Source organism: Mesitornis unicolor, unplaced genomic scaffold (genome assembly GCF_000695765.1).
Source record: "Mesitornis unicolor isolate BGI_N332 unplaced genomic scaffold, ASM69576v1 scaffold14609, whole genome shotgun sequence".
In the NCBI taxonomy this organism is placed as follows: domain Eukaryota; kingdom Metazoa; phylum Chordata; class Aves; order Mesitornithiformes; family Mesitornithidae; genus Mesitornis; species Mesitornis unicolor.
The window spans coordinates 7,819-32,410 of record NW_010206678.1 but is presented as its reverse complement, the minus strand read 5'-3'; the positions used below and the strand labels follow the sequence as shown (position 1 = coordinate 32,410).

Below are 24,592 nucleotides of genomic sequence, written 5' to 3'. Positions count from 1 at the left end.
CACAGGAACCAGCATGTGTGTCAGCACATGAGGCAACTGGGACATCAGTGGACCCAGGGGTTGGCTACTGGGTATACTGAGGTTGCTGAACTACTGGGGGATCCACAGTCTTTTCCATCAATGGTCTTTCATCTTTATTAGCCAGAAAGGGGAATAGGTTGATGTTTTTGGTGCTGGTTGTGTTTGCTTGTACTGTGTTTTCTCTTTGTGTATGTACGTATGTAAATATGTGCCTGTTGGGAAGATGTGCTTGTCCGTGGTGTGGCTGGACCTCAGAACATAGAACTGCAGCAGCTTCTGTGGAGCTACCAGATTGGACAACTCCTAACATGAGGGAGGTGCTATGGATACCTGCCCCATAATACTTTTTTTTTTTTTCTATTTACTTACAGGTCAATGCCAAACTGTGCAGAAAGGTATGATGTAACTTTGATCACTGTCCTCGGAGAATCTTGAAACCTTAAGTATTTCTTTATTATTTCCTGACAAGTTTTCTAATGTTGGTGTATAGTAGATCTTGCACATAGAGAGATGGAAACTTTACAGAAGGTAGGATTTGGCATTTAGTATTTGTTACCATCCAGAGACATAAGCAAGAGGAAGAGGCTTAAACGTAGGCCTGTTACTGTAATAGCCAGCAATTTTATGAAGAGACATCTCTCTGTTACTCCCTTTTCACCTCTGAGTGGGTGGAAGGTATTACCGACATTTATCCTTCCTAAGACCTCTTAACCTGATATCTTAAAATATATTAGGTTTATGAGAATATATGTGTAAATGCATTTATGGGCCTGCTTGCCTATGAGTCAAGTCCCAGAATAACTTTTGAACTCTTTGGGCAATTTTAATCAAACTTCACAGAGGAGCTACAGTTTCAGAGATACTAGTCTTACAAATTTTGTGGGGTCAAGCAATGAGAAGAGAAAACTTACTGATACCTTACCCACTAAAGAAAAAAATCTGTATGATCCATACTAAAAGGCAAGGTGTGATATCACATACACTTCATTTAGGAATCTGAGTTTTTCCCATGTTAGATACCAGCAAATTCATACCTCAACAAGGGTTTTTTCTCTCTTATGGATTCTCTGTTGTTTAATAAGCTCGAACTGTGTTCTTAATTTAAATTACATAAGATTTAATTGAGTGTGAGACAGCCTTTCCTTTGGAAACTGGACTTTATTAACTTTAGTGGTTTCCAAGCTATTTGTTAAACGAACTCCCATGCGGGCCTGGTACTCCAGTGTTTTCTGACCAGAGATTTGTCCTTTCATTGCTGTTTAGGTATTGAATTAACAAAATAAATCTTATTTTAGGAACAGTGCTTATCAATCACGTAACCACTGATGCCCCACCAAATTGTCAGATACCATTTGAATTCTGGATGACATCTACTTGCATCAAACTGTTTGCAATCAATCTCCAGATCAAGCGTATTTTCCATCATCTTTCTATGAGTGGTTTTAGACATCAAATTCCTTCGAGGGTGTTGCAAACTGCCTTCAGTCTATCTGTGAGCAACAAAAATAACTTCCTTGAATGTGTTATTTGTTACGTTGTCTTTGAACTATTAAGAGTGTCAACAAAGCAAGTTATTTTTCATATGTTCATCTCCTTTTCCTAGCAAAATGTGCGGACATTGCCTTAAGTTCTTGTACTGATGTTGCCTATACTCAAACCATGTATCCTAATTTTCTGGATCAGAAGTCTCGAGAAGTGATTGAATACAGCTCTGAGTACATCCTCATCAGCGTGCTGCACAACTTGCTCCAGGGAGAATGCAATCCGGACCTGAGGCTCCTGGGCTGCTCAGTGCTGGCTCCGCAGTGTGAAAAGGACAAAGTTATAAAGCCCTGCAGGCATGTTTGTGAAAACCTGAAAAAAAATTGTCTCCCTGCTTTTGATGCAATAGACATGGCTTGGCCCTACTTCTTAGACTGTGACCGCTTTTTTGCTGGAGAAGAAGAGGGGTGCTTTGACCCACTGGCAAAGCTGCGAGGTAAGGAAGGAAGCTCTGCTGACATCTTACTTGTCTAGATGGGAAGGGTCTCATCTCACTCAGCTTGACATGTCTATTGCACAAAACATCTCAGCTTGTCATTTTAATAGAGGCCTGTAAGGTGCGATTCATTTTGTTCCACCTATTTCAAACACTTAATTAAAGTGTGCTCAAGAAGCATGTTTCCCTCCCCCATACAAAAAGAGCATCAAGACAGGCAGCTCGGAACTAGATGTTTAGACTGCCAATGTGCATTTAGATAAGCCCTGCCCTGTGTGATAGCTGTCTGGTTATTTGAAATATTTTCTTTAAAAACTGAAACTTTAATGCGCTCATAAATTCATGACTGCTTGAAAAGCTTAACAGCTCATTAAAATAATCTCATTAGTGATTGTCATAGATTTTTGTTTAGATGAAGAAGATCCAGATAGCTGAAGGCAGGTGAACCTCATGAAAAATGAATTTGATCTACAAGATTCCAAGGGAAAAATCTGTCCTTTTTGTGACTAAAACGTACTAAACATGCCAAAGGTCAAATTATAACTGAAGATTGCACAAAATATTTGTCAGTGTGCATACGCATTAGTACAGTTTTGCAAACAAAATTTGCCACAATAAACAGCATAGGATGTACTGGATAGATTTAAGGTTTTGATCGCGGCTATATTTTCAATAATTCTACTACTGAAAAAGGCGTTTTGTGGAAGAGTACAGACATTCATGCAATGCTCTGAGCACCATAGTTTTAAACATTATGTTACAATTTTTCTTTGCAGAAGTAAATGTTGAGGAAGACTTGCCTCCAGACTTACCAGCAACTTTTATTCAGTTCAAACACCATTCATATTCCCAAATGGTGAGCATGTTGAAGAAGACAGCTTCTAAATGCTCCCATATTGCAACAACTTACAGCATAGGTCGCAGTTTTGAAGGGAAGGATCTTTTTGTGATTGAATTTTCAACCAAGCCTGGACACCATGAACTACGTGAGTTATGTCAGTGTTGATCTGGTTGTGGGAACTCCAGATTATGTGAGTCAAAAATGGTCCTTCTAATGGGATATCACTTAAACTGTAAAAAGCATTGATTCAAAAACATTTCTTGTCCTTTGTGGTCCTGAATTACAGTGATAGCTGATGATTCACTGTAGCAATTACAGTACGGTTGCGGTTTCCTAACTTTATAACCTCATTTTGTGACCATGGTTGACATTCCTTGTTCCTAGATGTATGACTATGTACTTGGTTGCAGTGATGTGACTATGTCTTATTTGTGCCCAATGTACAAAGACATTTGGATAGTCTTCTGTTACTGACCTACCCTCTCCATCATCTACCACTTCCTCAGTCTCCTTTTATTTATCACTGTACCATCAAACCCTACTCACTTCCTACAAGTAACGCCTGTGCCTCATCTAAACATAGTCCTTCACATCCCAAAATATGCACAACTTGTGAGAAGTCCTCATATACAGAAAGACCTTGACATTAAAAAGAGGCAGTGCAGCACAGAGAACAGTCCTCCTGAACAGAGATTCAGGTCAGTGTAAGAGGTGGATGACACCTGGAATTTATGTCATCATAGTGCCTGCTCATCTTTAGGATATAAGTCCTCACAACTCTTCTGCAAAGGAGAACAGTGCTGTTCTCTGTTTTGTAGATTCATCATTGAGACAGCAAGGACCAGATTTTTAAATGTTTTAAATTCTTCAAAATGCAGACAATTTTCTTGGGTACTATTAGGTATTATTTTCCAGTTATGAGCTCCCAGATCAAATATAGTGCCTGACTAAATCTGGTGGACTGCTATGGCCATTGTTGCATATCAAGAGTGTCAGGTTACTTCTCATCAGACTAGCTCCAGCATCACAGCGGCCTCAGAAGTGTAGCAGAACTGAACTACATCTCACTTAATACTTTATTGAGATTATTACTTCAGGTCAAGCTACTGTGTCAGAGGAGACAGAGAAGAAAGCAAAGACTGATGTTAGCTTTTTTTGCTCTCGGTTACACTATCTACATGGTGTGGAGGTACTTTGAGGTCACTTTAAACTTGATCAGGATCCTAGCAGTTGTCTTTAACAGAGTACAGATCTACACTATCATTTTCTGGCCTATCATCCTTTCTTTCTTGTGTAAAGAAAAGAAGTTGCAGGTGTCTTTTTAAGCTGATGTTCTATTTGCCAGGAAAACACAAAGCCTATGAATCTGGCTTTTAACTTAAAACTGTGACATGGCATGATAAAAGATGGTAGCTTAACCCATTACCTAGCATTTCCTTCTAACTCTGTTGCTTCATGCTGCTCAGAACAGCATAAAAGAGGGTGGAAATAGCTCTAGAGCTGAAATTTTTGCTAGCCTGAGCAAGCTGACATAATAGCTCTGTGCCAGTCCTTCTCCAGTGCCCAGTACTAGAGGCTGGCCAGGATCAAAAACGGCGATGAAGGAATAGACAGGAAAGGGTGTCTTCAAAATGTACCTATTTTCTACTTTCCATTAGTCCCTAAGGAAGGATGGAAATTGAGAGACTAACTGCAGGGAATTGTGAAGTTGTATGTTTCTAATAGTCTTATTCCAAAGCTATTTTGCCTAAAAGGCACTTTTTATGTATGACCTAATTTCTGTTCCAAGTAGAGAGGTTATTTATTACACATCTGCAGGTTGTTTCTAGGAGCTGTGACAATATAAGACATTGAAGCCGCCCAAGGTAAGTGAGAGTGCCAGGGGTGTATTTTGTTCCTTGCCAGTCATGGCTTGATGGTTTTGTTTGCAATATTCTTTGTACACAATTAATGATGAGTCCAGCAAACGCTCAGAGTAATGATTGCCCTGTATGTAGGTCTGGAATCCTGAACGTATGGATTTACTATATTTCACACTATTTAAATTGTCTCTAAACTGACTTGGGATAGAGGAAAATTTACCTGGAACTGGTATACTATTTACAGAAACGTATGCATTAAATTAGTGTAAATAAGACTTTCTGACTCATCAGTAAGCTATTTGGGTTACTCTGCTTTTGGAAGCCATCCAGGTATATTCAAATTAAAGCATGTCATTACTTCATATTCCACAGTCAAGCCAGAGTTTAAATACATTGGCAACATGCACGGAAATGAAGTTGTGGGGAAAGAACTGCTGATATACCTCGCACAGTATCTGTGTTCAGAGTATCTTCTTGGGAACCCTCGCATCCAGACCTTGATTAATAATACCAGAATTCACCTCCTACCTTCACTCAACCCTGATGGATATGAACTGGCTGCAGAAGAGGTAAAAGCCTTTTCATAAGAAAATGTTCAGGGCTTCATGTTTCTAAAATTCCTCATGGGAAAGGACAAACTGGGAGGGGAATGTCACATATGGGAGGGAGTGTTAATAATTCTCAGCCAGAATCCCAGGCTGTTTTGGTGGTAGGTTGCTTTCCAAATACGGTGTGAACAGAGCAAAGAGGAAATCGGAGCCACGTTTGTGATTTTTGCTGTCTGCATGCAATGATGTGGGAATGACTGCATTACTTTTTCACACATTTATCATTCTCTGCTATCAGTTCGAGAACAAAATGTCCACTGACTCACTGTAATGACTGTTAAATTACTTTTATAAGGAGATGTAGTTTAATACTGTGGAATACGTGTTCTTTTAGAAGAACGGATATAATGAAATCTGAATATTTTCTGTCTCACTTTCACAGAGGATAGCAGTTTTCAGAGATCAGCTGGTGTCTGAAGGAGACCTGTAAAAGCAAAAGTTTTATTATATGTTACCTGATGTTCTTTTTCTTTCCACATTGCTTTTATCGCTAGCACTGCTAGCATGAAAATAGGACCTTTCTTCTTCTGCTTTGCTCATGCGGTGAGCTCTGTCTGTTGTATGAGTGGGTTTATTGCATCCTGCCTGATCTTGTCTCTGAGTCGCAGCTATATTTTCTTTTTCTCCTCCTCTGTTCCTCTCTGCATGCTGCTCTGTGCTGAGTGAGAAGCTGCTGTGTTCCTCTCATGAGTCACATCACTGGTGAGTGAAATGCTTCCTGCATGCTAGTTAGTGCATTAGTATCCATGGGGATAAAAAATGATTAATAAGTGTGGTTTTTCAACAGTATAAATGTTTTCAGTTTACTTCTTTCAAAATTTCTTCTTGATTAAAATGACATTTTAAACAATTTCCACAAAGTGGTATTTCAAGACAAGGAGTTATTCTGAGGTTCGCTTTTATGTTACAAATTAGGGAGCTGGTTACAATGGATGGGTCATTGGACGACAGACAGCTCAGAACTTGGACCTGAACAGAAATTTCCCTGATTTGACGTCTGAGGCTTACAGAAGAGCTGGGATTCATGGGGCCCGCCTTGACCACATCCCCATTCCACAATCCTACTGGTGGGGTAAGGTATGAATTACAGATTTTATAAATCACATATACTACAGAGCAACTTAGGAATTAATAAACTGAGATTGCTTGGTCTGAAGTTATTCTCTGGTAATCACATTTTATAAGTAGGACTGAACTGGATATGCTCGTCTTTGGCATTAAAAGTCATGGTGTAGGTCTGGCCAAAGAGACAAGTGTCACAAATCATTGAGAAAATTAGTGGATAATTTGGATTTTGGTATTTTAGATTAAGAATAATGACTGATGGAAGGGCGTCACAAGTGCATAATGATTCATCATTAGTGATTTAAGCTGTGGTAGCACGTTAAAGACTTTATGGATTTGGCTCTCACTGCACTAAGCTCTGCACAGGTTTGATGCAATAGTGGTTTCTGCTTGGGAAACATATGAAGGCTTCATGTCAAGTTGTGTGGCATCAGCTTCCACAAAAAGTATGTTTATAAGCGACTATAATGAGCTGCAGCAATGGAAACAGCCTTTCAAGCTGCAGCGGTGCTGGAAAGGAGAGCTGCTGCTGCTTCCAGTCATGGGGAACAGGATGAAGGCAGCACTTTGGGGCCTCACGCTCACATGGTGGTGTTGGGTTGACAGTTGGACTTGATCTTAGAGGTCTTTTCCAACCTTAATGATTCTGTGATTCTGTGATTGTCACTGAGCTCCGTGCTATGTGATGTCCAGGAATGCAAAGCTCAGTCCTACCCATGCCACTGGCACGCCAGCAGCCCCTAACACCTGCGACTCACAGTGGAACTTTGTTCCCCTTGAAAGAAGAAGTATGAGAAGTCAAGTCAGTAGTTCTGATACTGGGAGCTCTGCTTTTCTTCTGGTTTTAAGTTCATTTTATCAAAATTAAATTTTTATTGCTGGCACAAAGCCTCAGAGAGGTGGGAAACAGGATTGTTTCAGCAGCTGGTATATTAGAAGATTTGAGACACCATACTTCAGTTTTTTTATTCTACTGCAGGTGATCTCATATGAGGCCAGGTCTAAATCCCAAAGACATTTCTGATGCTGTTCCAGTGTTTTGTTACTCCATTTCACAGTAGTAAAATCTGGATAAAAGTGCCTCACTTCCTCAGGATAATGTACATGTGATGATGCAAGGCTGTGAAAAACTGAGTAATGCACACTGTATTAGACCATTGATTTTCAATGTAACTAAGTTCAAAAGTTTATGCTATTTTAGACATGTAATTGTACAGATCCCGGCTCATAAAACTGGATTTCTACATGAGTATAAAGTCGCAAGCTTAATAGTTTCCAACTTTTGACTGAATAATGACAAATAACTGTGAGCTGGTAAATGCAAGTAGAGCGTAGAGCCTCAGATGGGAAAGAAGAGTATGTGGAGCAGAGCCTGAGGTCAAATGAAAACAGCTGGAAAACAAAGGGATTTTAGGAGAAAAGTCTAGAGAGATAGTAGTTTTGATTCACCCCACTTGTGTATAGTAGTTTTCATAGCTGTACATCTAAGAACCATGTGTAGATATCAAACTGAAAGGTTTCTTCAACAAATGAACAGTGAATGAATGAATATGAAGAATCTTGGGAGCAGAATTAGGCCCAAGCTTGCAGATACCTGGAGTGAAACCACGCTGTTGCAATGGGACCTGAGCACTGCAGGGGTGAGCTCTGAGCTGGATGCACTGCAGAGTCTAAACTGGTCTCCCAGCAGGTTTACTTTCCCACGTAAGACTGAGTCTTGGGGCCATCCTTGTTTTCCTTTTAGGAAACACTCTTTCTCATTCTCTAAATCCAGAACTTGGGCTGCAGATGCTTGTGTTTCAGAGCAGTTCTCTGAAGATGGCTCACTTCAGTTCAGTATCTGTCATCCTGTTCCCATAGAGCAAAACAAAATTATTCAGTCAGTCAGGAAACTGCCAGCTTTTGTATTACATAATAAACATAAAGTAATACTTACTCAGAAGAACATGCTAAAACAAAAATATATAATAAAGAAACAGTCATTACAAACATACATATATATGTTTCTAGCTTACTGGGAGTCACTGCTATTTCAGACCCTCTTGCAGAGCCCATGTCTCTTGGTCACAGCTTCTCACTGGGTTCCTGATTTGAGGGCAAGTGTTGTCTTGCTCTCAAACTTGTCAAGGCTAGCTACTCCACACAATTGCAAGTCTGTTACCTGCTAGGCTTTTTGACCCACATCAATGTATGTGCTTTTCTGAGGAAGATGCTTACAGAAAGATGTTCCTGTCTTAGGAACATGAACTCACAGCCATGTACTTCAGTTCTTGCCAAGGTTGTAGAGCTTGCCAAGCACTGTCACCGGCCTGTCCATGAAGATGTGGCTCATGAGTCAAATTGTGTCTGCAACATCTCACTTACCAGAGTCCTTTCTCTGCATGGCCCTTTGCAGAATTGGTAGTGAGGGTGTCAGTCTCCTGAGAGCTCTTTTGGGCTGTATTGTCCCCTGAGGTACATGCAGACAGGTTAGAGGAGTGCCTGGCATGCCTAAAAAAGTAATTGAAAATTATTTTGGATTTCCATGGAGGTGTCCAGGAGAGCTGCTTTTGCCCTTTTGAACTGGAGGTAGTGGCTGTGCAGCAGACTGAGGTATGAAGGACAGAATGGAGATCTCCCTCCAGACATGTGCTCACTCTCTGTGTTCAGAGTTGCAGGGTTGAAGGCCCAAGCATCACTGGGGAAGGACAGACATGGCTTTTACCCCTCTTTGTGCCAGTACCCAGTGCAAGCTGTGAGCATGTCTCACACTTTGCAGCCCAGAGTCCCCGTAACTCTCAGGATTTTCTGACTCCAGCCTCTCCGCTCCCTCTTCCAAGTCCTGCTTCTGCCCTGGTTCTTCTGATGGTCTCTGGGATGGTCAGTGGTAGGTAGCCACTTGCAGAAGTCAGTTTTACAACCATCTATTTAGCTTTCTTAGATGCTGTGTAGCATCATAGCAATTTACAGAGGGCTGGATGAAGACAGCCTAACATTTCTCCCACAGTTACCACCTCTGCTGCGGCCAGCTCTGCCCCAGCTGCAGTGTGCTGGTCACCCTGGGGTGTCTGTCACCACAGATGGGACCAGAAAACCTTGGCACACAACCACCCTCTGCCTGAGCTTTGCCTCAGCGGGTGCAGGCCCGGGACTGTAAATACATCCCTTCTCCTGCAAACCTCTTCTTGGTTTTGAAGAAGAAATAGAATTAAGGCGATGGTCCGATGATTCATTCCTCAGAGCACCAAACCTCAGTAAACCTCTAGATGCTCGTCTGACCCCAAAGTAGTTCCTGACCTAAACAACACCCAAAGCATCTCCAGATCTATGTGCTTTGCAGAACAAACCAATTTGCCTGTGACCTGGATGGCACCACAAAATCTCCTTGACAACTGCATCTTCACATGGGTCAGAAACCAGGCAGTAAGCAGTGTCACAGCCTCAAGTCCCTCTCCTCAGCTGATGGTATCACAGGACAGCCAAATCAGCTCTCCCGAAATGAGCTTCAGTTTTGTCAGGCAGATGAACTCGTGGCTCTTACAGTAGTTGGCTTTGTGCATTCAAAAGCATTAGATTGGATGTTTCAACACCAGCCTCTCAGCTTTCATTTACTTAATAGTGTTTATTACCTGCCTTATTAAAGTAATTATCTGAGTATTGCAGGGCATTGTATAAAGATCAGAAAATGGAAAGTGAGCTCCCAGCCAATCCCATAAACTCAGGAGAGCTCCTGCCTCCCGGTAACGCTTGCTGTGCAGTGTGTTTTGTTCCCGCTATTATGAATTATTATAATAAGTGGTCTGAGGGCTCAGACTGAGAGACTTCAGGCATTATCTGAAATGAAGTCAGTTAAATTGGCTTCACTCAAACAGAATTTGGAAGCCTGTGCCAGCGGAGGCTGGCATAGTCTTTAGGAAAATGAGTCTGGTTGTTTCTAAGAGGGAAAAAAGAAATCTTTGAAAGCCATGGAGACAGTGACTAATTGCAGTATAATTGAAAGAAATTAGATTCAAATTTTAAAAGGGTAGTAGACATTCCCTGCACTTATGCAGAAATAATTTAGCTGTTTTCTAACTGTGCCTTAAGTTCTTCTTGTGAGATGGATACTTTAAAATAAATCTCTTCTGACTGAAAACCAAGAGCCTTGGTGAAAAAAAATTCAAAACCCACAAAACCTACATTAAAGGAAAAGTCTATGAATAGTCAAAGGCCAGAGTGACACAGATAGCATCTGATATCATCCGGTGAAGCTGAACCAGGATGTGCACGTTTCAAAGCCTTAATCACTGTACATGATGTCACTGAAATGCTATTAGGATAAAAATAGTGACATTGAAACTCTTGATTTTCCACAACATTTGTTTCAATCAGACATTGGCTCTGTGACACAGGAGTGTCTTGTGGGTCATGCAGGTATTGAGCGAGCAAGATGGCTGATCAGGGAGAGGGACATTTTACTCGTGTAAAACTGTGCTTTTCACCCTCTCCCACTGAACTGCAGGAGCAACCTAAAAATCTTCGTATTGAGGCCCGAGACGCCCATTTGAAAGGGCTGATTCTGGCAACAGGCACGCCCTCTCTGGCTGGGCAGCTGCAGGCAGAGCAGGGAGATGTTGAGACTTTAGGGCAGCATCTTCCTGGGGGGTGCTGGTGTTGCAGGATTGAGGATGCAGGCTTGTTGCCAGCTCCTCAGCCAGCCCTGACCCCCTAAGCAGGGGCCTGTGGGGCAGGCAGTGCTGCTCACAGCCCCTCACAAGTCACTTGAGGGCTTCTGTTCTTCAGAAGAGGTGGGCTCAAAGGATGAACAAAGCACTATAAGGATTCAGCTGAGAGTGGCAGTTCAGTACAAAATCTCCTCGGGATAAAGACCATTATCAGACCATCCCAGGACACTGCACAAAGACCAGAAAAGGAAATACTTGGACCACTGCAGGTAGTGTTCTTCGGTCACTGCCAGGTTCCTTGTTATGAAGCCCAGTGGGCTGTTTTCTTCTCCTACCTCTGTGTTGTATGAGTGGGTGTGTGAGACTGCAAAAAGCACAGAGCATTTGCCCTTTCCTTCCAGAGTGCTCTTTATCTGCCCTTTAAAAAATATTTTTCAGGTCATGCCCTTTCTGGAAACTCTGTGTCTAATCTTCCCAATTATATAAAAAGCCTTGGTTGGGTTTCTGGTGTGCAAAGTGCATTCTGTGTGTTCCTGAGCTGTAGATACTTTACCTGTTACAACTGATCTTACATTTAGGTTGCCTTTTTATAATACCAAGGTGGAAAGGATTGCAGCAGAGATTTAGAAGCTGCCACTGGGGTGACAGATAAAAAGGACCTGGCCTGTTTCTCCTGAGGACAAGTGGGACAAAGTGGCTTGCATCCATGTGCTAACAATAAACTACTGATTTATTGAAACACGTTACAACAGTGGAAACCCTCAGGTCCCTCTCTTTTTCACAAGTACAGGTCTTTTCAAATAGCATGTTTTAAGGAAAGCTGACAGCTAGGACTCAGTTGATAACTACAGCATCTGAAGGGAGGTAGCCTCCTACCTAGGTGAAGGATAGGCAGGGTGATACCTTCTTAAATCATTCCAGGTAAAACTGTATTTAAATATGGCTTTTTCTTGAGATCCTTTGTTTTCTACCTCATTGCTGAGAGCTGTAATACATCCATGGTGCACCGTTGCTTCACAATGGTTTCCTCTGCTTCACACCTAGGTTTGTGCTGCTCACTGCATCCCCAAAACTGTGATTTACCAATAGCAGAATAGGGACTGATTCAAAGAATTACTATTATTGCAACCCAAATGTCTTTACATTTTTCGTTTGTTTTGTGGGTTTTTTTTGCCTGCACACTGCTGACTTGATTCCCTGTTACTAGTCATTAGCCACTCTGGGCTTCTGGCTGGAGGATTTTCTAACATCTGTTGCAACCAAAGCAAAGGTTGATATGCAACATTATCAGCAGTATACAGATGCTGCACTAAGTCTGTCATAACAGATAATTGCCCTTTTTTTAAAAAACCTGCATACCTGCACTTGTGTAAAGCAGAGTCCGGATGAGCAGCTTCTGCCCTCACCCACTTTTCCCCTGGTAAGTTCAGAAGCTGCAAGGAACAGAACCTCATTACCTCCTCCACGGGCTGTGCCTGGGCTTGCAGGGACCGGCCACCAGATGACACTGTTACCCCTAAGAATTAACCAAAAATGAAGGAGGTCTGCGAAATTACTCCTCAGAAAAAGGGGATGAAGGAACCTCCTGCATGCCTGGGGGAGGTGGGTGCCTGGGCATCTTTGGGAGTCCGGTGCCAACTCCCTTGACCACTGTTACTGAGCATGGGCTGCCAGAAAGACGAATTCTGTGACTGGTCTGCAGCAGTTCAGTGCAGGTAAACTGCAGTCATTGATGTGCTTTTAATGCATTAGTTTTTGTTTATTTGCAGGTGAACCTGGACCAGAGGATAGCAGATGAGACAATGTATTTCCAATGAGGGCTGAGAATTACAAATTGATCCCAGTATTCCAGTTTATCTGTCCAAAGTCAATCCTGCTGATTCAGAAATGAAATTAGATAAAGTGTTTGGTTTGCAAGTAATGTATGAGACCACAATTTTCCAAGCTTAAAATGCTGCCATCATCACTTTGAACTACTGAAAGTGTCACTGTAATAAAAAGTTATTCCCCTGTCGAAGGTTTTCTTTCTTTGTCTCCAGTTTTTCCACAGTGAAAAGTGTGTCTCATCTGTTCACTGAAGCAAATCAACAGTCTTCCCCCATTAACCTTTGGGATGGAGAGCCAAAAAGCCTCAGCATTCTCCTTTCTGACACACTCCCGTCTCCACTGGGCTTCATCCTGCCCAGGATCAAATCTCTTCAGAGCTGCATGACTACTCACAGCTTTTTAAAATTTTCTTCTGGATTCCAGGTGGCCCCTGAGACGAAAGCAGTCATGAAGTGGTTGAGGTCTATCCCATTCGTGCTTTCTGCCAGCCTCCATGGGGGTGAGCTGGTTGTGACCTATCCTTACGACTATTCAAGGCATCCTATGGAAGAAAAAATGTTCTCCCCTACACCAGATGAGAAGGTAATATTGTTTTTGCAGGTTGAGCATATCAATATGGTTTCCACATGTAGAACTATGGAAACTTTTTTATTTTAACAAGTAACAAACTTTGATTTAGTTAGATTGTATACGTGTGTGTGCATGTGTGTACTAAATGTGTAATAAATCACATTTACATATTTAATGCACACATATATATAAAAATATAATTTATATACTTATTTAATGTGCTTTAAAATATAGGATCATTTACAAACATCAGCTTGATCTGTAAAGATTTACCCATGTTTTATGAGGCCAAACATAATTTCACAAGGCACAGGCAAGAAAAAGCCAAGCTTTTACTCTTTAAAGGGTGTAGGCTGTGGTATTTTTGCCACTGATTTCCAGAAGAAAAGGAACGAGCCTAACCAGCAGTGCTATTTTCTGTTGAGATCTATAGGAAAAAAAGAAAAAAAGCTGGCTACCATATGGTGGCAGCCTTGTAACATTTATTCCAGGTCAAATGAACGGGAATGGTTTTCCCCTCTTGTCCCTGGAAAGTTCCCCATTTGGGACTCACTGTAAATCTTCTGTAAAATTTTTTGCCATCTTACCTATTTCCCTTTGGTTTCCTCAATCTAGTATTCATTGCCTACATGCCCACTAGGAGAAGAGCTAGTTTTTCAGCCTGCTAGAGTATGTTAAAAATGTCCCTGGACTCTTAAGAAGAAGTGGTTCTTTATATGACAAACGGCAGTTGAAAATAGTCAGAAGTTGATCTTTGACTTGACACATCCGTTATCTTTGGGCAAATCTCTAGGCTGACTTCTTCTCAAGTGACGGTTCTTACCAGCACAAATTAATTATTTAAATATTTATGACTCTTAAACATTTTCCATATCAATCCACTTCTTCTGAGCTGTACAGTACCTACTGACTATGTGCATATGACAATTATTTAGCAGCAAAATAAACCAGGTACTGCTCAGTAAAAAGCCCACGTAAGAAATATCTGGTAGGTGATAATGAAAGCTACAGAAGCTCTTGCTGAGGACTAGGGAAAAACATAAACCTGTGTGCTTACATCCAATTGCCTGAGCTAGGGCTGTCCTGATTTATACATAACTGGTGGAGGAATATGGCTGTGTGTACCTTATCAAGCAGTTGGACTGTGGGGTGGAAGGGCAGCAGTCCCTCCATCATCTCTAGTCACGGACAGCATACAGGGGAGGGCTGGGGATGTCCTAAATTAAAACCAATTTTTCAAATGGGTCAGCACAGAAACCTTAACAATGCTATCAGTATCACTTTAAATTTTGCCCAGAAAGTTTTTAAACCTGTGCCGGTGAAGTGACCTGCATTTAAGTAATGTCATCTGCAGCTGCTGCTGCAGAAGAACCTGCATCCTGAAATACAGCAGCTTGTTTTAGCTGCCATACATTATCCGTCACCCCTGTTCTGACCACTGACATGTCCAATTTGCTGTGCAAGGGTTCATGAGGCAAGTTTATACTCTTGGCCACAGCCAAGGGTGAAATGCTGCAGTGCAGATAATGGCCAGAAATTAAAACATCAAATTCTACAAAGTATATTCAAACCAGGTTGTTCTGTTTGAAAGTGCTCCAGAGTACTACCACCTTCCCATGTCCCTCATGGTGTATGTGCAGTAGCACGAGGATCCTCTTGGCTCCTGCTCTAAGGCACTGTGGATTTCCAACCTCTTTAACCTGCATCACAATCTGAGCTGGTATCTGCCGAGACCAAGGACTCTCAAAGCTGAACGATGTCCTTACGCTCTCCTTCCTGCATCTGGTTCAACGCACCTAACCCTTCTTCCCTAACCCACGCACCTAACCCAACGCACCTAACCTAACTTCCCTATTTTTTGGCTTCTGTGGAGATGGATATTTTTAGCAGGCTCTTGTTGCTTTATGTTACACAAGAAGCTGTGTTGATGCCAGTGTTCATGGGAGTAGAAATGTGTGCACCAAGACAAGCTCACTCTTTTTGGTGAATGGAATCACTCCCTTCCCTCCCCCTGAAAAGCCCCACCTGTGACAGTCAGGGGGGTAAAAGTGCTGGCCAAGGTAACAGCACTGACCTCATTTTGCCAAATGAAGCATCACGCTTTCAAAGTCACAAGGATTCCTCTGTTTTTTCTCTTTTTGTTCTACTGTATTACACCTAAATGTCTACGATTTTTTGAGGTCCGTAACTAGTCATACATTAGCTTCTAAGTGATAATAAATGTATTGATATCCAATCACATTTTTACTTTTCTTCTAAAAAGTTTTAACTTTTTTTTTTAATCAAGTTTACTTGATTTTGGATTTCTCACTTTATTTTCTCACTGCCACCCATCTTTTTTCACTTACACTAGTGGCCGGGCAAAAGCCTTATGCCTCTTGGTGTGAAACAAGAGAAGAAAGACTTGATCACTGGAAATAAAGCATCTGCAGATGTCTTTGGGAAAGGTGAGGAACATACTCCTAAGTCTCATAGGCACCTTCTCAACTTTTAGCAAATGTCTTCCACTGAAGGTTCAAAACTGGGTCCCAAATTTTTGTAGAAATTGAAGTTACTGGGCCTGGCCCCAAACTACTGGCAGTAAAAGTTCTTGTTAACATATTTAATTAACATAATTTTCTTTCCGGCAGAACTTCGAAGGAGTCTTAACTGTCTGGGCTGAGCAATACTTAGATACATAGAAACTCAAAGGAGATGCAAAAGTGTTTTTTATTGAGTCAGAATTTTTAGTGTCTGGCCAACAGAAGTGTTCTGGTAAATTGTCTTTACACTTACATAACATTCTCTTTCCACCTTTCCTTGGTCACATACCTGATCCCATAATTGGCTCAGCTTTGTGATTATTAGAAACATTTGTAAATATTAGATCAAAGTTGTGTGCTTGGTCATTTTGGTCTTTATCCTTGATGATGCCATCAAGGATAAACTTTTAGGATCACTTCTAAAAATAGGATGTTAACCACCCAACTTCTTGCACATGTTGTCTTAAGCAGTATGTGGTGAAACTCTCGATACTGAGTAGTAGTATCTAGCAGCATCTGATAATTCATGTTATTTCAATGTTGAAATCTGAAATTATAGCTTTTGTAGATGAGGTTCAAATACACAAAAAGGAGAGAGGAGATTTCTGTACAAAGTTGGAATAAATGTTGGAGAAAATCGACAAGAACCTGATTCAAAGAAATTGTTTCTGCAGATAACTGCTGTTTCTTCTGTTTTCACTACATGTACCTGTCACTTTTCCTCTCTGGGTGACGACTCCTCTGCTCTTCATCAGTATCAACACTCTTAGGAAATCAGTGGTGACACCTTCCATCACCACATCCCATCCTTTGCATTTTAGGAATGGTTTCTGCCCCACAAAGAAGCAACTGTCATTGAGATCAAACTGGCAGGTTGTCCTGTGTGAGTGACAAATGCAAAGCAAGTTGACAGTGTCTATTTTAACAGCAGCAGCCAATGTGAAGATCTGATGGTGCTGAGACTGGTGTAGTTATTTTTGAAAGTGTAAAAATAGCAAGAGCTAAAACATAAAGGGGAGAGTTAATTTCAGTTTTAAAACCTGGAGCTTTAAGTACAACCATACAAGCCCTCTACTCCTGCCCCAGTGATAGGTTGAAGCCAAGTATCACAAAATCCACTGTTATTTAATGTAGTCTCTGGGTAAATTAATTGGATTGCAGAGAAAGACCTTGGAGAAGAAGACAAGAGAAAACATCCTGGGAGAATATCCTCACATGGATGTGTCACCCCCTCCATCAGCTTCGAGGACACAGGGTTGCTCATGGTCTGGGCTCGCAACAGCAATAGTTCCTGGCAACAATGACAGTGTTTGTAGTTTGTAAAAGAAATTGTATTTCAAACCCTTTTGTTACAGATGTTTAAACTGCTGGCTAAAGCCTACGCTGATGCACATCCAGTCATCTCGGACCGATCTGAACTTCGTTGTGGTGGAAATTTTGTAAAACGCGGAGGTATTATAAATGGTGCTGAATGGTACAGCTTCACTGGAGGTAAAACCACTTTACCATCATATCAAGTGAGGTAAAACCTCTAAATGACCTTTATGAGACACAAGGGTTTGAAAGAAATTATTTTATTCATTTCAGTTTGCTTTAGATCAGACCCTTGCAAAACGTAACTTGTAAGGGATTTAAGAAGCAAAAGGTATGTTAGTAACATTTATATTTGGATACCATGGAATGTATTAAGTCTTGATATGACCTGAAGAAAGTTAACAAGTTATACGAGTGTCAAATTTGTTATTGCATACTTTATAATTCTAGTTTTCAAATTTGAAATGTAGAAATAAATGGTTAATGCTATGCTTTCATTCCTTAGCAACATGAATTTGAATCCTTTTTGCAGACTATGCAAGTGCTGCTTTTTCAATCTGTTTAAATAAACACTTCTTCAGGGAAAACTACAACAGAGACAAACATCCCAGTCATTTGTGCTTAAGTTGCTAATTTGATTTCCTTAGTAATAGTATTTGATTTTCTTCAGGATTCCTGGACTACTGGCATGGGTGAAATACCAGTGTTCATAAATTTTCAGCAGTGCTTCAATTTTGTTTTCAAATAGGACTGAGCTGGATCCCCAAATAATTATGTTTAAACTGGGCATTTAGAAAGCTTTGGGGCATGAGTGAGAATTGGGTTTAAATATCTTTGGCTTGCATTCTTCTGAAAATTGTATCCAATGACTTTTGTACAACACAGTTTTAAACATACTGTGGCAAAAGGTCATCTCTTTGCTGGTGACCCTTGGCGATCACCTCTGATACAACCGATTATCCAATTACCATGATTAGCCAATCCTTTTCTCTCTATCGTTTTTTCTTGGTCAGGTGAATAATAACATAAAATGAAGTTTTTTCATCTGAAAGAAGTGTCATTGCCATTAGTTAATTCATAGCTGAAATGAGTTGTAGAACTCTGTTGAATACTTTTTATATATTGCACTATTTAATATATATTAATCCACTTCCACAGGGACTGCATTCTGCTGACCACAACAGCAAAGCTCCAGTTAAGGGTTACGTGGCTTATTCTTGATCTCTCCTTTTTCTTCTTAAACCTATAGGTATGGCAGATTTTAATTACCTTCACACAAATTGCTTTGAAGTTACTGTGGAGGTAGGATGCGAAAAGTTTCCTTTGCAGGAAGAGTTGTTTACAATCTGGCATGAAAACAGAGATGCCCTTCTGAATTACATGGAAATGGTACGGCTCTGCTTTTACAGATCTTTGTGCTTACAGATTTTCTTCTTCATTCTTTGTCAATATTCATTTCTTTACTGTCTCTCTGGTTAGTTATTATGATAGCACCTAATCAGTCATCACACTGCACCAGAGGCTCCAGTGTCTCAGTTTGCCTAGCAGTACACACAGATAATATTTTGCCTATATAGCAGGAAGGATGGAGTTGAGGACTGTAAAGGCCTTGAAAACAGTGGAAAAGGGAATTGTCTGCTAGTACTCTGTACAACTTTATAAATCAACTGTCCAAAATTTAATGCTAGAGAAAACTCACATATTCAGAAGAATATGAACCATAGAATCATTTAGGTTGGAAAAGACCTTTAACTTTGGCCTTTCTCTTGAAAAATAAACCAGGAAGATCTACTTTTCAGACAGCTTTTGAAACTTCTTCCTTATCATATTCCATGTGTGTGGCCCAAACCCTACTGCACAGCAGCAGGAGATTTAGATTCAGCTGAAATGGGGAGGTATCCCAGTATCTTACTAGAAACACTGTTTCCACACTTTTCAGCTTGGTTTCTTGATCAAAGTAGTTAAAAAAGATCTGAAGCCTGATCTTCTAAAGGAACAACTGTATGTCTGTGGGCATTAAAACATACCATTTAAAAGTCATTTTCAATAATAAGTTTAAGCGCAGCAAAAACAAATACCTCACTGACAATAAGTAAGTGAACACAGAAACAGAAGTTGCTCATCTTTCTCTCAGCCATTAGTAGATTAGCTTTCTGTCATGTCTTATTTTGATAGAGTACACAGTAATTTAAAATTGTTAGGAGTGGTTTTATGGCCTTTCTAAGCAACCTCTTGCTGCTTGTGGTAAGTATTATCATTCAATAAAGTCTGCAGTACAGACCACCAAACTCATTTCATTTTACAGCTGTCTGATGAAAATGAGTTTTAGTGAATCCAAATGGAGCTGGGTTAAATCCATATATATTGCAGTTGGAGTCTTCAAGATGTAAAGATTTTTATAGTGTAAGATACTGTAGAAATCTATGCTGGAAAAGCTTTTTGAGTAAATGCAGGACAGTAAGCAAAACAACTTGGTAGATAAGGTGACTGAATTACTCGTGATAAGGATTAAGTCTGCCATAACCAATTCAAACTTTTCTTATTCTGATATTTACCAGGCTGTATGGTGTGCAAACAAATCTATTTGACTTGACACACAGAAGTAGAATTCATTTTCATAAATGCCGATCTTTTCTTCCCATCAGAAGTGGTATCAAAACACTCTTCCAAATCTATGTGGCACAGATTTAAGGCAAAACAAATAATAGTATATTTACTGAAGCAAAATAAATCAATATTGTTAAAGAAATTTCAGTTTTGTCATGTTTATCCCATCATGTTGTAATTGCAAAATTATTATTGAAGTTGGATGAAGTCATACTACTTTAAGTATGTCTAACTGTAAATTAAATTTGAGTCTGAGTTGACTCTTCTGACCAGATTTACCGACTATCCATATGATAAATCCTCAAGTCCACGCTGAAAAGCAAATTGCAGTGCTTCATCATAATTGTTCTTAAGGGACAGTTTTCAAGTCCTTATACTGAGACGTTCCTAAATCCTCCAGTGAACAGTTCCACTCAGTATGGAAGAGCTATTTAGCAAGAGCAGTGACAACACAACCTTAAATAAAAAAACTGATGTCACTAGATTAGTCTTTTTTCTTCCAGCTTGGTATTAAAAGTTACTTATAAAGTTGGATATTTTAATGTTTATTTAATCTTTGTATTCCAAAAGAAAAGCAAATACATTTTCCCATTGTTTTGATGCTTTGTTCTTTATTTCTATTCTTCCTCTGTGACAAAGGATAATGGGGAAGGAAAAATGAGAGGAAAAGAAAGAACGATGAGGAGAAGTAAAGAACAGCTCAAGCTGATCATAGCCGTTTAAAGAAAAAATCAAAATGGCATTACTTTTCACTTAAAGAGGTCATATAGAATTTCCTATAGAATATGTTTTCATTTCAGAAGGTCACAAAAAAAAAGGAACCTTAAGAGTTTTACTGTTTAGTTTTGTTTTGTTTTATTGAACTTCAAATATAGTGAGCTGTTCAGGCACCTACTTGTATGACAGACTTCACATCACTCTTTAGTTAATAACCAAGCATGTTTCTCATCAGCTCAAGCAGCTGAGTTCTGCACTTGTAGAGAAGGGAAAAAGGATAGTACACATACTGCTATCATGGCATTCTGACATCTAGTAAAGTGTAGGCAGCAGAGCAATGATGAGTGCCAAGTAGCTGAAGAATTCCTTCACCTATTCCTATTCTTATTCACTGATATTAAATAATAATATTAACAGATTTATAATGTTTTATATATTGATTGTGTATCTTTGTATTTGAGAATTATTAACAAATATTGCATTAAAGATTTTACTAATATACTAATATAGAAGTATCCATCTTACTTTATTCTTATGCTTCTGCTCTACTTTAAATTAGTAACAGTGTGTCTATCACAGGACAGTTGTTCAGTTTTGATTCTTTAAGCAGTTTGGGACCCATTTAGATGCAGTGAAAGAAAATGAAAACTATATGTTTCAACTAAGATTAAATGCCTGGTTTCTTTTTGCAACCTGAATGAATGGATTCTACTGCCAGGATGGCAGTGTATTTTTTTGCAAGTGGTAGTGTCCAGAAACAATTCTGCTTTATTCTGATTTATTTCACACATCTTCTAGTACTCCACTTTGAATAGATTAAAGGATCATTGCTTCATGCTGTATTGGCTTCACTCATAGCACCAGTGATGCCTTCTCATTGTTTATAGAGAATAAGATACTGTTTTTTAAAGCCTTAACTTTTCATTTCTTTGTGGTTCTGGGTCTAGGGAAGACATTCAGAAGCAGTTCTTAAATACTGTGGTCAGATCATGAGGTGCCAGTGATATGTGCAGAGAAGGGTCACTCAGTGCAGAGCCACATACCTAGCCCAAAAAAGTTCTTCAGTTATCCCCTTCTTTCAACCCCCTTGGAGCTCCCAGAATAGAGGATGTGATCTAAGGGGGTTTTAGCACCCAAGAACCTCTATAGTGTGTTGAACCTCTTGGTAGTTGTTTCCTCTCTACAGGGGGTTCCTTGTAGAAGATGAGGAGGTGGCACTGCAATAAATGACTCCCATCTAACTTTGCTTTGCTTTGCCAGGTTCATCGGGGTATAAAAGGAATTGTGTCTGATAAGTTTGGCAATCCAATAAAAAATGCTCGTATTTCAGTCAGGGGCATCCAGCATGATGTCACCACAGGTAATATTTTTAGTTTGAGCTTTTTCCTGGGGCAGAGTGAAAGCACTGAGAGCTTAACCTGCAAAAATCTTGTTGTACTTGATATAAATGAAACCTTAATGGAGAACTGAAGGTTCAGCTGTGGGTTTGTTCCTGTAATAACAAGAAAGATGCATCAAACTGGGTGTTGAGTCTGTTGTGTCTCTGAGATGATGCAGTCCTTGCCATTAAAACTTCCACCTGAAGCTGCCAGCTGTCCGTCAAGGCCAATGTGTCTTCAATGAGATTCAGAAATCCACCTTTAAGTTTCATGTTTGGGGGAATATGGCCATAGCCCTGCTGTGGGGCAGAGACAGTTCTGTTGGTCCTGTAACTCAGCGTATGGAGACATGGAGCCCTGATAGTTGAAATACTGTGAGCAAGTGGTGTAGACATTAGAGTAGGGCCCACACTGACATTAACAATAGGGATAGCTGCAGTATTTGAAGGGCAGGCAATTTTTTTGTTCATGTGGAAAAGCATAAATACATGTGGTTTTATTGACAATAGTTATATCAAATGCAAAAAAACTAGAACATTGAATTATGTTCACTTTATATCTGTCGCCAGTTGATAAAAATGTTTTGAGGCATATGCAACTGTTAATTTTCACAGTCATAAAGTTCTGAGCTTTTAGGCTCTAACTGAAATCAATGCTCTCATTTTATTATTGATTTCAGTGAGAACAGGGTAGGCCATACGAGTGCAAAATAGAAGACATGAATGGTAACATTTTGCTCTAATGATAGTTGTTGAATCAATTCAGATGTCCAGAATGGTTTATAATGCAGTGGATGCTTTCCAGCTTTCAAAAAACTAACATTAGACGGGATACAATAGTGGAGATGTTGCAGATTCTTGAGGCTGGTGAGAGACTCTGGCATGAATTAGGATCTCTTTCAAACTCCTTCTCAGACAATGGCTTTCCATTGGCAGTGGACCTTTAAAGAATTAAGAAATAAATACAAAATGTGTTTACATTGAAAGAAAAACGAGTATTTGTTCTTGAGTTAGGTGGGGTTAAGAATGTCATATAATTAAAATGTCTTTTAATTTCAGTGTTTAAAAAGACTGTGAAATTCCATGAGAAAATGGCACTAATTCAACCCTAACTGACTTAAGAAACTTACCAAAATAAAGGAAATATAAAATGTAGCATCAGTACCCTGTTTTAAAACTCCCTGCTTTTGCCTACAGGCTGTAAACTTCTGCTGGAGGAAATTTACACCCATTTTACACTAATGGCAATTTATACCAGCTGCGGCTCCAACTCCATAGTCTTACATGCCATGTCTGCAAAGTAATTTAATGTAATATAATAAAAGCGGAGGTTTCTTAGCTCCTTAGACATGGTGTGTCTATATATATGTGTGTATATATTGCAGCTTGGGTTCTGCTTTCACTTTCTTAAGTTTCACATAATTTTAAATTAATTTGATTTCATTGGAGTTATTCCTTGTAGCTCTGGGAAAGCAGCACGAAGGAAAGCTTCCTGTCCCTGTGATACAGGCACAGCATTTACTGACCTTTTGATGTGAATTTTACTCCATTATCTCGCAAAGACCAGATTTTCACAGCTGGGGTCTCTTTTTGTCATTCAAGATTTTGCATCTGAATGTTTTTCAAAACCTGAATCAAAATCTGAGACCCTTTCAAACCTGCCCCCTAAGTGTTTGTGCTATCTGTGTATGCACATGTACGTGAGTATGTAACTATAAAAGATGCAAGACTAAAAACTAAGCTCAGTTTTGCTGTGCCTTTACTTTTCTCAAGCTGCTGATGGAGACTACTGGCGGCTCCTGCCTCCAGGGACATACATAATCACTGCCCAAGCACCGGGATACAGCCGGGTGATTAAGAGAGTCACCCTTCCTCTCAAGATGAAACGGGCCGGACGCGTTGACTTCGTGTTGCGACCTGTTGAGGCTTGGCCCAACAAGCTCCTCCGCCGGTCAATGGAAGACGTGTACGACCCATACGACCCGCTGGAACTTTTTGACCCTCATGCCCAACACAGGCAGCCCGAGGCTCGAGGAGGATCATTGGGCAGGGAGAAGCCTTGGTGGTGGTCTTACTTCAGTTCTCTAGACCTGCACAAACCTCTATGGCTGCTCAAGCAGCGCTGAATGCTCTGCTAACCTCACTCTGCTGCCTTTCTACCTGACTCCAGATGCCCTAACTGCTCTTGGCAGTATTTAAATCTGTTTCATTTGAAAATACAGTGTTAATTCAAGCGTGCTTACTTCTTCTGTTTTCTCTTCACACACAACTGACTATGTTGAAGTGTTTTTATACATTAAAAACAATGGTGCACACCCATTCAAAGGTCAGGTTTTATGCGTTTTTTGTCTTGGTAATGCTTTGTACTTCTGCCTATGTATCTAATCATCACATTCATTATTCATTAGGTTCTAAGCACCTGCAGGAAAATATTCCTAATCCTTTAATTCATTTTTGTACGTGTTTTAACACATTAATGACTATGTACTAAAAACAACTTTCAGAAACAACGTCCCTCTTTTTACATTATTTTAGCATATTAAGTCCAGTTCATTAACTCTTCTAATACATTTTTTTAAAATTTTTTTTAAATCCATTATGTGATATTAGCATTGATTTCATACAGGAAAGGCAAATCA

At 40.0% G+C, this 24,592-nt stretch overlaps 1 protein-coding gene across 1 annotated transcript; it reads left to right on the top strand.

The window, feature by feature from the left end:
- Positions 1-400: 400 nt before the first annotated feature.
- Positions 401-24,079, top strand: CPZ (carboxypeptidase Z). Its single transcript, XM_010191861.1, has 10 exons — positions 401-416; positions 1,625-1,999; positions 2,776-2,985; positions 5,075-5,271; positions 6,226-6,387; positions 13,269-13,427; positions 17,293-17,428; positions 18,501-18,640; positions 21,836-21,935; positions 23,727-24,079. The coding sequence occupies exons 2-10, from the start codon at positions 1,681-1,683 to the stop codon at positions 24,077-24,079; spliced, it is 1,776 nt and encodes a 591-aa protein (XP_010190163.1). The 5' UTR covers positions 401-416; positions 1,625-1,680.
- The last annotated feature ends 513 nt before the right edge of the window (positions 24,080-24,592 follow it).